This window comes from Salvelinus fontinalis, chromosome 11 (assembly GCF_029448725.1).
Source record: "Salvelinus fontinalis isolate EN_2023a chromosome 11, ASM2944872v1, whole genome shotgun sequence".
NCBI classification, from domain to species: Eukaryota; Metazoa; Chordata; class Actinopteri; order Salmoniformes; family Salmonidae; genus Salvelinus; species Salvelinus fontinalis.
The window spans coordinates 30,868,094-30,887,203 of NC_074675.1; the positions used below are offsets into that span (position 1 = coordinate 30,868,094).

General features: G+C 41.3%; 1 protein-coding gene across 1 annotated transcript; it reads left to right on the forward strand.

Annotated features, from left to right (window-relative positions):
• Window positions 1-5,322: 5,322 nt before the first annotated feature.
• On the forward strand, window positions 5,323-18,728 carry LOC129865510 (zinc finger protein 135-like). The gene is made up of 2 exons (XM_055938364.1): window positions 5,323-5,600; window positions 14,711-18,728. Exons 1-2 carry the CDS (start codon window positions 5,435-5,437, stop codon window positions 15,763-15,765), a joined length of 1,221 nt encoding a protein of 406 aa, XP_055794339.1. The 5' UTR covers window positions 5,323-5,434; the 3' UTR covers window positions 15,766-18,728.
• The last annotated feature ends 382 nt before the right edge of the window (window positions 18,729-19,110 follow it).

Below are 19,110 nucleotides of genomic sequence, written 5' to 3' on the forward strand. Positions count from 1 at the left end.
CTTTAGCTGCCTCCAGCTCTTCACGAGGAAGGCGATATTCTCCCGGTTGTGCCCACGGCCCCTTACCATCCAGTATCTCCTCCCATGTCCACGAATCCTGTGTAGGTGGGTCCTGTTGCCGCTTGGTCCTGTATTGGTGAGTAGTTCTGTCACGATCGTGTGGAGGATTGACGGACCAAAACGCAGCTTTAGGAAAATAAGCCATCTCCTTTTTATTAACGAAGAAGGCAAACGAAACAAAAAACACTTAAACACTAAACAAAACAAGAAAACGATCGTGAAGCTAAACAACGATGTGCACACACTGGCTACAAACGTATCACATAGACAACTACTCACAACAAATGAAAGCCCATGGCTACCCTAAATAAGGCTCCCAATCAGAGACAACCGAAATCAGCTGTCTCTAATTGGGAACTCATTCAGGTAACCATAGACTCTCCTAGACAACTAAACATACATAGACAACGCTAGACACATGTACTCAACACAAACCCATATACTACACCCAACAACCCCTTTACCATAGAAACACCCAAAACCAACAAAACACAAACATTCCCCATGTCACACCCTGACCTAACTAAAATAATAAAGAAAACAAAGAATACTAAGGCCAGGGCGTGACACCAACCAACTACCTACCTTATCCCCATGTTTGTTATTGATTTTCTGCTCTTTTGCACACCAGAATTTCTACTTGTACATCCTCATCTGCACATCTAACACTCCAGTGTTAATTGCTAAATTGTAATTACTTCGCCACTTTGGCCTATTAATTGTGTTACCTCCTTACTTCATTTGCACACACTGTATACAGATTTTTCTATTGTGTTATTGACTGTACGTTTGTTTATCCCATGTGTAACTCTGTGCTGTTGTTTTTGCCGCACTGCTTTGCTTTATCTTGGCCAGGTCGCAGTTGTAAATGAGAACTTGTTCTCAACTGGCCTACCTGGTTAAATAAAGGTGAAATATAAAAAAATAAGCAGTCCATAAACTCAGACATATAATAAGCCAATAGGTCCCAATCATAAGAATACAAAAACACAACCATTAAGTATTTCCCAATCGAATTATACAACTATTACTTCCCATTGCAAAAAATATTTTACATTTAGTACACAAAGTAACCAGTTTAAAGTGGAACTGATAGCGTTTAAACTACTTTGCAGATATGAAACAAACAGAAAATCATAATTTCAGTAAAACATATAACATTTCCAGTTTATGCTACAGACCAACTTTGCCTTAGTATACGTAATCCTAAGAATTTGCGAAAATGTGAAAATGACCATATCTAAGTTGTCACTTGTCAGAAAATGTATAAAACAAGTTTAATGTTCTTCCTGGGGGTGTATATGAACAGATTTTAATAAGATTTCATGTTGCTAAAATGATGTCAGTTCCACTTCAAATGCAACAATGTTTCACACACAAGTTATTTTCAGAGATGGCTAACAGCAAGCGCGCTGCAATAAAAAAACACAGTTCCACTCACCAGATGATGATCATTCAAAACTTAATTTCTTGTTAAAAGTTATTCTTGAAAAGGGAGAAGCAAAAAAATGTGCAACAACATCCTCTTTGATAACACCCGCTGCAAACTAGCCGACAACAAAAGCTAGCTAGCTAGACCATGGGAAAACTACTGCTCGCTATTATCTCCATTGTTTCTCTTTATACAGTGACTTCAGAAAGTATTCACACCCCTTTACTTTTTCCACATTTTATTGTGCTACAGCCTGAATTTAAAATGTATTAAATTTCGATTTTTTTTTTGTCATTGGCTTACACACAATAGCCGATATTGTCAAAGTGGAGTTACGTTTTTAGAAATGTTTACGAATTCATAAAAAATGGAAAGCTGAAATGTCTTGAGTCAATAAGTATTCAACCCCTTTGTTATAGCAAGCCTAAATAAGTTCAGGAGTAAAAGTTTACTTAACAAGTCACATATTAAGTTAATCATTCTCTGTGTGCAATAATTGTGTTAAACATGCTTTTTTAATGACTACCTCATAACTGTACCCCACACACACAATTATCTGTAAGGTCCCACAGTCGAGCAGTGAATCTCAAACACAAATTCAACCACATAGACCAGGGAGGTTTTCCAATGCCTCGCAAAGAAGGTCACCTATTGGTAGATGGAGAAGAGAAAAAAGCAGACATTGAATATCCCTTTGAGCATGGTGAAGTTATTAATTACACTTTGGTCAGTCACTACAAAGATACAGGCGTCCTTTCTAACTCGGTGAAGGAAACCGCTCAGGGATTTCACCATGAGGGCAAATGGTGACTTCAAAACAGTTACAGCGTTTAATGGCTGTCATAGGAGAGAACTGAGGATGGATCAACAACATTGTAGTTACTCCACAATACTAACCAATTTGACAGAGTTGAAAGAAGGAAGCCTGTACAGAATATACATCTATATTCCAAAACATGCATCCTGTTTACAAGAAGCGACTAAAGTAAACCTGCAAGAAATGTGGCAAAGAAATTAACTTTATAGCATAGATTCAAGGCATAGTGTACAGACAAAGGTAAAGTAGGATGTGAGTACATTGGAGGTAAACCTAGGCATTGAGTAAAGATGAGAGAGATATAGTCTCTAGAGACATTTAAACCAGGTGATGTCATCGCATATGTAGGAGGTGGAATAACATGGTTGGTTAAGGCATATTGCTGCTCTACAGTGAAATAAGACAGTAATCACTAACCAGGACAGTAATGGACGAGGCATGTTGATATTAAAGAGAGGCATGCGTAGCCAAGTGAACATATGGATCCAATGAGTGGTTGGGCTGACTGGGGACACGGCGATTCAGACAGTTAGCAGGCTGATGCTAACAAGCTAACAGTTAGTAGGCCGGGGCTAAACAAGCTAGCAGTTAGCAGACCGGGGCTGGCAAGCTAGCAGTTAGCAGACCAGGTTAGCAAGCAAGCAGTTAGCAGGGGCTAGCAGTTAGCAGACCGGGGCAGGCAAGCTAGCAGTTAGTAGACCGGGGCTATCAAGTTAGCCTTTGGGGGACGTCGCGATGGGGGTACGTCTGTTTTTGCATCTTCGTCTGTGGATCGTCTGTGGATCTGTTAGGGCGGTATGCAAATTGTAGTAGGTCTAGGGTTTCTAGGATAATGGTGTTGATGTGAGAAGAGTAGTATGTAAACATTATTAAAGTGACTAGTGGTCCATTATTAAAGTTACCAGTGGTTGCATGTCTATGTACATGGGGCAGCAGCCTCTAATGTGCAGGGTTGAGTAACCGGGTGGTAGCCGCTAGTGATGGCTATTTAACAGTCTGATGGCCTTGAGATAGAAGCTGTTTTTCAGTCTTTCGGTCCCAGCTTTGATGCACCTGTACTGACCTCGCCTTCTGGATGATAACGGGGGGAACAGGCAGTGGCTTGGGTGGTTGATGTCCTTGAAGATAATTTTGGGCTTCCTGTGACATCGGGTGCTGTAGCTGTCCTGGAGGGCAGTTAGTGTGCTATCGATAATATGTTGGGCAGACTGCACCACCCTTTGGAGAGCCCTGCGGTTGCAGGTGGTGCAGTTGCCGTACCAGAAGGAGGGTGTGATGCGTCTCATCAGATTTGAGAAGTTTGATGTGTCCTGTGTGTCTCTTTGGAACAGGGCACCCCTCAATGGGGGTAATATCTGGCGTTTCGTGGGAAGTCGATGTTGCAGGGATTGGAGTGATTGATGTTCGTCGGATGAATCGTGTGGTGAATGAAGAAAAAGTGAAGACTGTTATTTCGTTTTTTTAATATAGAGTCTCGCCCTACTCAAGTGTAGACTACAGAGTCAAAGTATTTGTTCCAAGACCAATGCAGTGTTATCATTGTAAAGCTTTTTTTACATGTTTCAAGTGTTTGCAGAAGGGAGAAGACAAGATGAAGAAGACAAGAAGACAAGTTGTGGAAAAAATATCTTATCATGTGTTTTAAATATGATGAAAATGTGACATGTTGCAATTGTGTTTGGAATGCCCAACAATGGTGAAAGAGAATGAGGTGGCCAAAGTCAGGGCTGTCCAGAGTATTTCATATGCAACAGCTGTTAAAAGGGTTGAGGGTTTGATTGGTGCTCCTGAATAGTCCATGGTGGTGGATAGGCATTCACCGAAGGCTGCATGGGGTTTTCATTTAACAGCAGGACCCAGATATGTTAAAGGTTAAGAAGGTGGACTTTGTGGCCTTTATAGCTATGATGATTAATGGCACTGCCAAGGGGGAGAGGAACTCCAGGAAAGCAGATATCATTGTGGATGCAGCAGAACGGTTCCTGGGACTGAAAGTCTTCTCGGCGGAGGAGTTGCATAGATTATTGTCTCAAGCCATACCACCCTCTCAGGTTATAGAGCTTGAGAAGGGAGATATGGAGATTTAAAGGAAGGAAGAAGTGGAAGTCTTGGGGTTTTGTTTTTGTCAATGTTTTTTTTTTATTGTCTATTTTGGGTGGATTAAGTTAGTTTTTCCTATCACGTATGGGTTTTATTTTTACATTGGTTTTTTTTCAACCCTGTCCAGTTGGTGGCAGTAATAAACCATTTGGATTGTAGTCTGCCATAAAACCAGCAGAAGATGAAGAAGCCAGACTAGCATGTCGACTGACCTGTATGGTGGATGGAGAAAATAAATTAAAATATAAAGTTAGGATTCATGAGATACCATGTAAGAGCTTTTGTGCACAAGCCCCTTCAGTGTCATGAATATAAAATATTTGTTAATGTGTCAAGTGTGTGCAGAAGGGAAGAGTATTGTATGCCAAATAAAGGGAAATGCTGCAACTGTGGAGGTGAACATGCACTTGAATTCCTGGAGTGCCCTGTTAGGGTGAAGGAGAATGAGGTGGCTAGGGTAAGGAGTGTCCAGCATGTCTCCTATCTGAAGGCGGTGAGAAGATTGTAAGGAAAAAGTGGTGGGGAAGAAACAAGGGTAGTAGAGCCACCACGACCAATGCTACATGTTAAAAAGGTGGTATTTGTATTATTTATTGTAATGGTCACAAACTGTACAGCACAAGAAGAGAACAAGTCTAAGAAAATTGGAATCATTGTGAAATGCAGTTGAAAGTTTGGGTCTTTGTGATTTCACAGTGCAAGAAATCCCTGTGCCTGTGTAGGGATGTATTTTTTTAGTGGACTGTGATTAAAGAAGTGGCATGGATTTTGTTAGTTGACGTGTTTAATTTTCTTTTATATGGTTTTCCCCTTTCCCGCAATGTTTTTGTTGTTGTTTGTTATTCAATATCCTGTCCAGCTGGTGGCGGTAATGCGCCATTAACATTGGATGCCATTCGCCGTTAAACCCCATCGAAGAAGAAGAAGAAGCCATAACACCATAGAAGAAAATTTGCTTTCTTGTGTAGTAAAGAAAGACCCACAGACCGAACTAAATAGGCTACCGAACTCTCATTCGACTGAACATGTCTAAACTACAGTCGTTTCGTGTGTTTTTAAATGAGCGCTTAACGGAAGCTGCTGTGGAGATTTTCGGTGCAGTTGAGAAAGCGGTAGTGGAGTACCAGGAGGAGAATGATCGGCTACGGAGAATGCTGCGAATCACACCGGAGATAAAACTATGTGGAATAGGTTCGTATGTACATCTACTGATAACTAGATACAATCCTATTCAATTATTAACATGTTTAGGCTAAAAGTGAGCACTATTTAATCAATTTTAAAGAACAGTTATGTGTAAGTTTCACTGTCTTTCACGAAAAGCTTATTGAAATAGCTAAACTGAAAAAAAAATATAAATCCAACATGCAACCATTTCAAAGGTTTTACTGACTTACAGATTATTTAAGGAAATAAGTCAATTGAAATAAATTCATTGGGCTCAAATCTATGAATTTCACATGACTGGGCAGGGGTACAGCCATGGGTGGGCCTTGGAGGGCATAGTCCAGGCCCACACACTCAGGAGCCAGGCCCAGCTAAACAGAATGTGTTTTTCCCCACAAAAGTGTTTTATTACTGACAGAAATACTTCTCAGCACCCTCCCTCAGACGATCTTGCAGGTGAAGAAGCCGGATGTGAAGGTCCTGGGCTGGTGTGGCTACAAGTGGTCTGCTGTTGTGAGGTCGTTTGAACGTACTGTCATATTCGTAAAAACGATTTTGCAGGCAGCTTATGGTAGAGAAATGAACGTTAAATTATCAGGCAACCGCTCTGGTGGACATTCAGCAAGCCAATTGCACACTTACTCAAAACTTGAAAACTCTGTGGCATTGTGTTGTATGGCAAAACTGCACATTTTAAAGTGGCCTTTTATTGTCCCCAGCACGAGGTGCACCTGTATAATGATCATGCTGTTTAATCAGCTTCTTGCACAGGTTGGTGGCACCTTAATTGGGGAGAACGGGCTTGCAGTAAAGGCTGGAGCGGAGTTAGTGGAATGGTAACAAATACATCAAACACATGGTTTCCATGTGACTCTGTCCCATTCAATTGACTCTGTTCCAGATATTATGAGCCGTCCTCCCCTCAGCAGCCTCCACTGGCTTCTTGATATGCCACACCTATCAGGTGGCTGGATTATCTTGGCAAAGGAGAAATGCTCACTAACAGGGATGTAAACAAATTTGTGCACAAAATTTGAGAGAAATATGTGCGTATGGATAATTTCGGAGTTTTTTTTATTTCAGCTCATGAAACCAACACTTTACATGTTGCGTTTATATTTTTGTTTAGTGTAGTATAGCTAGCTACGCCCTTGCCTGGAAACCCGAATGAGCGTTTGAAATGAGCGTTTGAATCAGGAAAGTTTCTCTCACAACCTCTACAAGCCGGAATGTTGATTCAATTATATTTTAATGTACTTTACCGGTCGTCCGGGCGACGATGGTAGGAATGTGAGACATATCCACGGGAAAGTATAATTACATAAACTTTTCAAAGCTCTGGTAGTACTTCAGATTTCTATCACCTGAAGCATGCACAGAACCATGTGAACACGTGTACGAGCTCGGCAAGAATGCATGCGTCTCGTGCATGTATTTTTTTTTATCTTGTGCACATGCTTCAGGTGATAGAAATCTGAACTCAATACCAGTGCTTTGAAAAGTTTCTGTAATTATACTGTCCTGTTGATATACACTGAGTGTACTGAACATTAGGAACGCCTGACCTTTCCATGACCGACTGACCAGGTTAATCCAGGTGAAAATCTATGATCTCTTATTGATGTCACTTGTTAAATCCACTTCAATCAGTGTAGCTGAGGAGGGAGGAGACGGGTTAAACAAAAAGATTATTAAGCCTTGAGACAATTGAGACATGGATTGTGTATGTGTGCCATTCAGAGGGTGAATGGGCAAGACAAAAAATTCAAGTGCCTTTGAAAGGGGTATAGTAGTAGGTGCCAGGCACACTGGTTTGAGTGTGTCAGGAACTGCAGCGCTGCTGGGTTTTTCACGCTCAACACCAGTCTCAACGTCAACAGTGAAGAGGCGACTTTGGGATGCTGGCCTTCTAGGTAGAGTTGCAAAGAAAAAGCCATATCTCAGACTGGCCAATAAAAAGAAAAGATTAAGATGGGCAAAAGACACTGGACAGAGGAACTCTGCGTAGAAGTTGACATTGAGACTGGTGTTTAACGGGTACTATTTAATGAAGCTGCCAGTTGAGGACTCTGTTTTTCAAACTAGACACTCTAATGTACTTGTCGTCTTGCTCAGTTGTTCACCGGGGCCTCCGACTCCTCTTTCTATTCTGGTTAGAGCCAGTTTGTGCTGTTCTGTGAATGGAGTAGTACACAGCCTTGTACGAGATCTAAAGTTTCTTGGCAATTTCTCGCATGAAAAAGCCTTCACTTCTCAAGAATAGAATGACGAGTTTCTGAAGAAAGTCCTTTGTTTCTGGCCATTTTGAGCCTGTATTCGAACCCACAAATGCTGATGCTCCAGATACTCAACTAGTCTAAAGAAGGCCAGTTTTATTTTTTCTTTAATCATGACAACAGTTTTCAGCTGTGCTAACATAATTGCAAAAGGGTTTTCTAATGATCAATTAGCCTTTTAAAATGATCAACTTGGATTAGCTAATACAACGTGCCATTGGAACACGGGAGTGATGGTTGCTGATAATGGGCGTCTGTACGCCTATGTAGATAAAAAATCTGCTGTTTCCAGCAACAATAGTAATTTACAACATTAACAATGTCTACACTGTATTTCTGATCAATTTGATGTTATTTTTAATTGACCAAACATGTGCTTTTCTTTCAAAAACAAGGACATTTCTAAGTGACCCTAAACTTTTGAACGGTAGTGTATGTAGATAATGCTGAATGTTAAAAAAAAAAATGCCTAACTTACCCCACTCTCCCCTAAGGGTTAGGGTAGGTATATGTCCCAAGGATCCTGAATAGCACTAACGTTTTAATTTTCCCTGAACAGTCGCTGAGATTATATTTGGTTGTCAATGCAAAATAGGCTGCTTATTTAATGCTAAGCTAAACCAAGACAGAGCAATGTTGTAGTTGAAGTGATTTTGAAGTTGATTAGTGACAACGGTCCAATTGATATATTTAGAATTATTTTCTTTGTGAAAAAAAGAGGAACAAAATCAATTTTCCTGGTTCCATTTTCAACCAAAGTGAGTTTGGTCTAAAATACAGAGCTTCATACTACTCAACACTGCCCCCGCCGCTGCACAAGGAATTGCGCGGTCCATTTCAATATTTGAGTGAAAGAAAACTCTGTAGGACTACGCAAGCAACATAGGCAGGACTACGTACTGCAAGGGGCCAGCCATTTTGTGATTTAATACCATATTCATGTACTCCCCAGACATTTTGTGATTTAAAACCAACTTCACGTACTCCGTTGCGCTGCGTTTGCGTAAGATTCACTATACAATCAGCACTCGCCTAGCCACACTAGTGTTGACCTCATGTGGGTGCTAACGTTAACAAGCTAGCAAGCAAACTAGGTAGTGCTACCTATCACCAGCCATTGTCAGCCAATCCATTTGGGGTTGTAGGCTATGGTGAGCTTCGATTGGTCACTTGCACCGCAATATCGGGCAGGATTTGCATAACGTTCAGCTTTCCCCAACTTTTGTTCCGCCCTGTTCAGCTCACTCGCCCATGCTCGCATCGCTCAACGTTCCCCACCCACTCCATTTCTCTCGCTTTCCTTCCATTGAAAGTGAATGGGTGAGTTTGAGCAGAACACTTTTGTCAAGTCTTCTCAAAATTTGTCGCGTTATGGGGATGAAAATTGTCCGATTTGCTCCTACAAGTCCACTGCATGAACTTTTTCAAAAATTGTGATCGAAAGTCATGAAGTTTTGACTGCAAGTTCTTGCTGTTGCTCTTCACCAACTTCATCTTGCAGCCTTCACCTGGATTTAGTGAGTGTATTACTATTTGCGTTGCCCCTCCCCCCCATGCTGCTGCTACTCTCTGCTATTATCTATGCATAGCCACCTTAATAACTACCTACATGTACATAATTACCTCGTCACCGGATCCCCCGCACATTGACACGTTGACTCTGTACCGGTACCCCGCTTATAGCTCCGCTATTGTTATTTACTGCTGCTCTTTAATTATTTGTTATTCTTATGTCTTACTTTTTTGGGGTATTTTCTTACAAGCCCTAAACCAACAATGCAGTTATTAAGTAAGCATTTCACTATAACGTCTACTACACCTGTTGTATTCGGCGCATGTGACAAATACAATTTGATATGGAGGTTGCACTAGACATGTTTTATTTAGACATTATGAAGAACAACTTTGATAAATCAATGGCAACACTGCCATGTTGATCTTGGTCTTACTGTTTGAAAACATCATTAGTGTTCGATAGCACGTCAATGCCTTTTCCCACCGGAAACATGACAAGGTTAGTGTTTCCTGTGGAAAATGTCAATAGTAAGCTAGTCATCGGAATGGAATATACCCAGCCCTTGGGTTCTCAACTATAGGTATGGACCACACTAGCTACGGCTTGTAACGCAGTATGTGATGGCTCCATAGTCAACCTTACTTACGGCTTAGCTAATAGAAAACGCAGCTATATATACACTGCATTACCAAAGGAATGTGGACACCTGCTTGTCGAACATCTCATTCCAAAATCATTGGCATTAATATGGAGTTGGTCCCCCATTTGCTGCTATAACAGCCTTCACTATTCTGGGAAGGCTTTCCACTAGATGTCGGGACATTGCTGCGGATACTTGCTTCGATTCAGCCACGAGCATTAGTGAGGTCAGGGCTCTGTGCAGGCCAGTCAAGTTCTTCCACACCGATCTCGACAAACCATTTCTGTATGGACCTCGCTTTGTGCATCGGAGAATTGTCATGCTGAAACAGGAAAGGGCCTTCCCCAAACTATTGCCACAAAGTTGGAAGCACAGAATTGTCTAGAATGTTATTGTATGCTGTAGCATTAAGATTTCCCTTCACTGGAACTAAAAGGGCCTAGCCCAGACCGTTATTCCTCCTCCACCAAACTTTACAGTTGGCACTATGTATTGGGGCAGGTAGCATACTCCTGGCACCCGCCAAACCCAGATTTGTCCGTCAGACTGCCAGATGGTGGAGTGTGATTAATCACTCCAGAGACCGCGTTTACACTGCTCCAGAGTCCAATGGCGGTGAACTTTACGCCACGCCGACGCTTGGCATTGCGCATGGTGATCTTAGGCTTGTGTGTGGCTGCTCGGCCATAGAAACCCATTTTATGAAGCTCCGGACGAACAGTTCTTGTGCTGATGTTGCTTCCAGAGGCAGTTTGGAACTCGGTAGGCGCTTCAGCACTCGGCGGTCCGGTTCTGTGAGCTTGTGTGGCCTATCACTTTGCGGCTGAGCCGTTGTTGCTCCTAGACGTTGCCACTTCACAATAAAAGCGCTAACAGTTGTCCGGGGTAGCTTTAGCAGGGCAGAAATTTGATGAACTAACTTGTTGGAAAGATGGCATCCTATGATGGTGCCCCGTTAAGTCACTGAGATCTTCAGTAAGGCCATTCTACTGTCAATGTTTGTCTATGGAGAATGCATGCTCGATTTTATACACAGCAACTGGTGTGTCAGCAACCGAATCCACTAATTTGAAGGGGTGTCCACATACTTTTGTGCATATATAGTGTACATATAACTATACATATGATGTGAAAATTATACCAATATAGACGTAATTATATGCCTCACATAAGTGATCTGGCAGGATGGGGGCTACACAGTTGTTCCAGTACACATTTGATAGCATTTTACAGGAACATGAAGGCTAATGTAACACTTATTTTATTAAAAGGTTCTTCTGGCCTTGATGACGCCAAGAAGATCTACAACTACCGCCACTCAAGATTTTTGGGGGGGATATTCCAAATCAAATCGCTAAATGGTCCTTGGTATGACCATCTTAAAACAATTCATATATCTTAGTAGAAACCCCCCTCCCCTAGCGTAGGCAGGACTTAGACTCTTATGGGTTAAACTAACCTGGTCTTGGCGATACTTTCTTCAGCAGAAGTGCAACACTATTTGGCTGGCAGCCAGACAAGTAAATGAGCTTACAATGAAAAAGCAAGGTCTTTTTTGCATAAACGATGCATGGCCATCTGATTTCTGTATCATCCATTTCCTTATGTTTTGCTCTGTGTTAACGTGGCCCCTAAGTTTAACTTGCTAGTTATCTATGTAAGTGGCTGAATTAATAAGGTGATGGCATCTTATTGTGTTAGCCTTCTGCCGTCAAAGCCCTTTGGATGAGTTATCTGTACTGCTGCCACTGCAACATGATTTTCTTGCATTTTTTTCTCCTCTGTTCTCGGCCCATCTGCTCCTCTCCCATCTTCTCCGAGCAGGCAGGCCCTTTGCCCTAGCGACTCCAGACTCCACACAGATACAGCGTGTACACATGCTACTCCAGAGCCAGTACTTTTCTTCCTTAACCTGTTTGGGCTGCACGCTGAATATTGAAAAAACTGGAAAATGTGTGCACATTTTCAAACGGCCTCCTAAGAAACTTTTTATTTTCCAATATGCATATATTTACTACTGTTGGATAGATAACAGTCTGTAGTTTCTAAAAAGGTTTGAATTGTTTCTCTAAGTCGAACAGAAATATTTTTACAGCCATTTTCCCAGCCGAATTGAGTTTCCCAAAATGCGATGTGTCTCTTTAAGACCTTCTCTATAAAAGGCCATTTGACTTATGACCATAGGGACACGTCAGAGGCGTTCGCCAGACTGTAATGCGGAAGTGAGAATTGAAAGGAGTCGAATATCTCTTCCCTGGACTGAATAACAGAACTTCTAGTGAGACCTGCGCAGTTAAAATAAAAATCCGGGCGCGAAGGATAATTTGATCTCGGCTTCTGGAACAAGGTAGTTAACGTTGAATATGATGCCTGACTACGATATTATTTGCTACATGTCACAAAATCATCCTAAAGTGTGTTTTTTCAATATACTTTAATTATATTATTGCAATTTATTCTGGACTTTAGATGTGAAACGACGGAAGAATTTTTTGAAGAAACGCTTTCTGGCGCAGCAATGCTACCGTGCTAGCTAACCAAAGAGGGAAATCATTCGTTCTGGAACCCAACTAAAGACTCTACTGGACATTGGACCCCGTTACAACATTCTGATGGAGTACCAAGAAAGATAAGACCCAATTTGGGATGCTTTTTCATATATATGTCGAACTGTTGAATGCTAACTCTGCTAACTATGCTAGGCTAGCGCTTGACTAGAATCAATGCTGCCTTATGCTAGCTTATGATGTTAGCTAATATAACGATATATTGTGTTTTCGCTGTAAAACACTTCAAAAATCGGAAATGTTGTCTGTATTCACAAGATATCTGTCTTTCATTAGTTATCCACCATATGTTTTTCTGAAATGTTTTATGAGGTGTAATTAGTAGCCGACGTTGGTGTATGTATTTTCTCTGGCTACTCCCGGCTGGATTCAGACTGTAGCTATGTATTAGCATTTTTGGGTAGCATCAATGTAAAACTGATTTATAGCTAAAATATGCACTTTTTATGAACAAAACATAGATTTATTGTGTAACATGTTATATGACTGTCATCTGAGGTCGTTTTTTCTGGGCTCTTTAGGTTGGTTTTAGTTTATTTCGGTTGGTTGTGCATGCTACTTCAATCATAATTCATACTTCATAATCATAATTCATACGTGTCTGTCCACTTTTGTATTTGGTGGTGAGCTAACATAAATATATGTGGTGTTTTCTCTGTAAAACATTTAAAAAATCGGACATGTTGGCTGGATTGACAAGATGTTTATCTTTCAAATGCTGTATTGGACTTGTTAATGTGTAAAAGTTAAATATTTTTAAAAAATAGATTTTGAATTTCGCGCTCTGCAGGGGTGTCATTTTCGGTCCGAGGTCGGGCTTGCACCCCAAACAGGTTTTAAGACAAGCATGTTTTTGAAACTTTGTTTATTTGCACATTTGCTTGTAAATATCCAAACTCACTAAAAATTACATTCGGTAGATCCTATCTATATATGTATAAATGTATGAGCTGGATTGCCTGTCTTTGCAATTAGTTTATTTTCGTCTGCGCTCGTTAGCATATTTTGCAAGCAGCCTCAATTTGAAATTCCCAAATTTTGTTAGTGTTCTGGTAATAGACGCCAAATGGTATCTTGTGCGTTTATTTTGCCGCCCCCTTGTGTACTACGGTAATACCGTAAATTCTGGGATGAGAGAATGACGGTATGAAAATCTGGATACCGCCCAACCCTAGAACATGCAAAAACTCAACACTTTAATTTGGTCTGTATTGCTTCATTACCATCTCTTTGTAACTAACACTGGGGGACAGCTGTGAGTGGAAAAACAAGCTCTGTGAGCCCTTTCTAAAAGTCCAAAATTCATGCAATTTCCTACTTAAACTTTTCAAATAAAGCCTAAACATGCAGGTCTTAAAGGTCCAATGCAGCTGTTTTTATCTGTTGTCGTCGTTTCTACCATAGCATTTTTATTGGATGGGGTTGCTAGCCCCAAGCCCAGCTGTCTGCCATTTCTGGTGTTGACGTTGATCTGTTAGTCCCCTGCCCTAGCCTTTTGACCTCAATGGTAGTGGATTGCAGTCTCATACCACATGATACCAGACGGGCTTCCGGTTGTGTACAAGCTGGCACATCAAGTCCTGCTACTGTGTAGTAAAGGCTACAACAGAATGCTGTCAGAGTATGCTGCTTTTGGAGTTAGCGGTTCATACCAGCAGCCCGAGATGGAGACAGTGGGTGGAGTAAGTTCAAATGAAATGTTATTCAACATTTACGAGGGATGTGTAGGTTTTCATCAATACAAATATATATGTGATGACGTTGACCAAGGAACAGCATAGGAACGTCGGGGCTAGAAACGGTCTAAGAACAATTTATCCTTGATTGCGGTACAGTTTTGGGAAACTTTGAATGCACAACTTAATTATCATAAAATAACTTTACAAAAGATTGAAGCAAAGTTTGTGTTCCCTTGCCTGTTCCCATTAGCTCAGGAAGTGTCGTAGTTTACGTCATTAGACATGGTGTGTTTCATAGTAGGCATGTGAACTGGCTATAGGCCTAGGGCTTGTGCGACTGAGAGCAAATAGTCCGCTATCTACCTTTAGGCACGTCTAAAGGCTGTATAGATCATAGAGATCTATAATTCACCTGTATGAATCAAGTGCTCAACTGCTCTTCCTCCTTCCCTCCAGGCTCCCTGCAGCTCTCTCTTGCTGTCTCTGAAGAGGCGGTTCCCCCTGAACAGCAGCACTGTGAGCAGGAGTGGAGCCACAGTCTGGGGCAGGAGGACCCAAAGCTCACACAGATTAAAGAGGAACAGGAGGAACTCTGGACCAGTCAGGAGGAAGAGCAGCTTCAAGGGCTGGAGCCTGATATCATAGAGTTCAAATTTACTCCTTCCTGTGTGAAAAGTGAATGTGATCAGGAGGTCTCACTTCAGTCCTTAACTCTTCCCTTGACCCAGACTATGGAGAACAGAGAGCGTGACTCGACACCAGCGGATCTCAAACCTTGTGGCACTGTTACCAACCTAAAGGGTCTCGACATTCCTTGTGACCGTCCAAGTAATCAAAACAATGCCTCTGGCCACAGCTCAGCCGTAAGCAGCCACCCAGTAGGACTTTACAGCAGCCCACCAATGGATGCCAACGCACCATCGGGGGAACACCGCTCTAAACCCAGCACCACATCTATACATATTCACTCCTGCCACGACTGTGGTGAAACATTTGCACTGAAAGCTGACCTGCAGAGACATTTGACTCACCCCAAGAAGAGACCCAGTGAATGCCGATTATGCAAAAAACACTACAACTCCACCTGTAAACTGAAGGCCCATGTTCGACTCTGTCAGGGTGGGAAACCCTGCCTTGTTTGTGGTGAGACCTTCAAATACAAAGGAGATCTGTCCAGGCACATGAAGACTCACAAAGGGGAGAAACCATTCAGCTGTAGTGACTGTGGGAAAAGTTTCAATCGCAAAGAGTACCTGACCGAACATATACGGACTCACACAGGAGAGAAACCATTTAGCTGTGGTGTCTGTGGGAAGACCTTCAGTCAAAGGGGAGCCCTAGGGAGGCATATACGGACTCATACAGGAGAGAAACCGTTTAGCTGTGGCGACTGTGGGAAAAGATTCAGGCAGAAGGGTGACCTAGGGAAGCATATGTTGACTCACACAGGAGAGAAAATATTTAGCTGTGGTGACTGTGGGAAATGTTTCAGTCGCAAACATACGAACTGATCATATACCGACTCACACAGGAGAGAAACCATTTAACTGTCGAGACTGAAGGGTGACCTAAGGAGGCATATATTGACTCACACGCGTGATAAGCACACTGTTGCTCAGTTTGTGGTAGAACATTCATTCGTAAGGCTCATCTGCTGAAACACGTGAAAGAAGTCGGGACAAAAGCGCAAAGAAAGAAAATTAGGACATAACGTCTTCTGTCAGATGGGAATAAAAGTTCAAGTTCAAGTTTTTGTCATGTGCACAGGATAAGAAAAAAGAAGAAACCCGCACACTGCTCTTGCTAGTATCATTGCTCTTTATTAAGCTTTACGTACGTATCGGCCTCAAGGCCTTCGTTAGAGCTTTGAGGCCGGTACGTAAAGCTTAATAAAGAGCAGTGATACTAGCAAGAGCAGTGTGCGGGTTTCTTTGTTTTTCTCATCTTATTCAACTGTCACCATGCACCTGCAACAAAGATGGCGCAGATGTGCGAGTCCCTTTTCTGAATTTTAAGTGCACAGGATCTACATGGTGTACAATAAAATGCTTACTTGCAGGTTCACCTCCTGGCAATGCAACAACAATAGAGCACAAGTATGACAATAATGCAAATAAAAGGCTCAATTGAATAACAATAGAATAAAATGAATATAAATACAAGGAGGCCACTCAAACAAATTTACAGTAGAGTATTTACACGCGTGTTAGGGGAGGGGAATGTGGAGAGCAAAGTGTTGAATTGTGCAATAGTTAAGCAATAATAAGTAGATGTTTAGTAGCAGCAGTCATGGTGTACGTGTGTGAGTGCATGTGTGCCAAGTTGTGGAGAGTCGGTGCAAAGGAGCTGTTGGTGTGCAGGTGGTCAGTACCAGTTCAGGCGTTGTGGGTCGAAACTGTCTCTGTGCCTGGCGGTCCCGAGACACAACGCTCTGATACCGTCTGCCCGACATTAAGGGAGTGAACAGTCAGTGGCTGGGATGTGTGCGGTCCTTGATAATATTACGGGCCTTTCTCGGGCACTGCTTGGGGAAAACGCCCCGTATGGGTGGGACGACCACGGTCCCAGTGATGGACTGGGCCTTCTTGACCAGAGTGGTGGTGGTTGACCGTTGTGAAAAAAGTACTACTTAATTACTACACACAACATATTTGTGCAGTAGTGACTATGTAGAGACTTGTAGGAATGGTGTAGTTTATGCACTATTCAAGATACACAAGTAGGGTGCAATAGAAAAACACTAGTGTTTCCTGTAGTAATCAGGTAGATTTTTTATAACTTGTTGATGAGTAAATAAGTAGTCAAAGTACTATAGATTCACTACAAAAGCTTTTCAATAGTCAGAGCTTCTAGTGCTTGTTTGTATAGTGAATAAGTAGTTCCAAAACTTCAGCCAGACTACACCGCTTTTCAGTAGTGATCAGGGCCCGGTTTCCCAATAGCGTTGGAATTTAGGCTTAACGACAGATGTCACACCCGTTTCCCAAAATGCCATGCAGTGCACTCGTTACGAAGTGAAACAACTGTCACTACAGGAGCTCTCCCGTGCTGAAAATGAATCCAGAATATAGGCTAAAGAGCTCGCTGTAGCTGTTAAATGATTTATGCCTATTTGAAGTCATCTTTTTTTTTTATCACTTTATTTTTACACAGTACACTTTTCCCATCAAGAGAAGAACTGTTTTGTAGCTTAGTATGTATTTAAGTGTTTGCATTATACGTTTTCCATGTGTCATGTAGTCTTAAGTGTTTTCTCGTGCTATTTTGTATGCTATGTTTGATTGTCAATTCTGCATTTCTTAAGTTTGTGTAACTGAACAAGAACGAGTAAAGCCAAAGTCAGTCGCTCGCTCGTTCGCCATTTAGAAAATATCAAGGTGACCTAAAAATAGGCTTAGATAACAATGTTTTTTTTGTAATTGCTCAACAAACCATTGTAGCCTAATGGCAGGCAGTAATTGGGCTTCAAGTAGGTCTACAGATATATTACAATAAAACATGAAGTAGCAAGGTAAGCGACGTTGTCATAGACCTAATAGGTTGACCTTAAGGTTATTGGTTAAGCTACAGTGAAATGTGTGAGCTTTTAGAAAACAGTACACTATAGCCCTAATAGATACGAATGTTGGAGCGGCTCAGATGTAACCCGGTGGCTTTGTACTAGGTAGGTTTATTGATGACATCCCTTTCATGCATGTCCAAACGGTCTTAGCTGTTAGCCGTTGTCAGAGATGTATTGTGTTTAGCCTAGCTGTTTGCTAGCCCCATTGAAATGTAGAAATGCAGCCTCTGTTTTTGTTATGCTAGCTAATAACGATGTGTTTTGTATGCAAATGTACAGTAAGCTAATAAGTATACTCACACATTTTACTTACCTATTTTGACCTGTTGCGAAGGAGGCCCTCGACATGACTAGAGGCCATTGTTGGTAGGATTAACATTGTTTATCATATTTATTTCTTATTTAACCTCTGTTAGCAGATCATTGATAATGGCTTATAATTGGTTGTTTCGTGTGCATGTCTTTTAATAGAAAATAAAATATAAACTCTGTGGATGTGGAAAGCTGATGTTCTCCTGAGTAGAATGACACAATGTACAGGAAATTGTGTACGATGCAATATGTATGTCCATTATGAAAAACCTACTTCGTTTAAGCTAAGGGCCGCAGAATGAGCAGTGATGCTCCTTGGGTTGTACACTGTGGATTTGGAAACTAGCGGTGCTCCTGAGTAGAATGGGCCCTACTTTTACTGCAACACAGTGTACAGGAAATTGTGTGCTACGGAGCAGTATGTCCAACATTAAAAACTTACTGAACTTCATACAATGCGGATGGGCTAATTAACAATAGGATTTAAGTGTTTTTCAAAGTTGATTATTATAATATTGTTATTACTATTATTAATAGTAGCATTAAATGTTTTGTTATATTACCATGATAATTATCTACAATAAAAATCATTACTTTTAATGTTGTTAGTCCTAACAATGTCAATGCTATATTATGTGCTTTAAAGGAGATACATTTATCATTATTCAACAATATGAAGAAAAAAAAACTGCTTACATTTCTTCCCTAAATGTTATACATTTCGACCATTTGTATTTTTCACCATTGCGGGACTTTTATTTTGGAGGAAAATCGCTAAGGTCATAGTCTTTATTCTTGATTGGTCTTGCTGGCGGAACGGAGGGGCTATAGAGACTATTGCGGACTACACCAGAGAGAACTGGAATAGGTGTGTATGTAGATCTATTGATCGCTAGCTATAGTTCTACTCTATTAATAAACTGTTTAGGCTAACAGTGATCACTTTCATCCATTTTACAGAACAGTTTTTTAAATAACATTT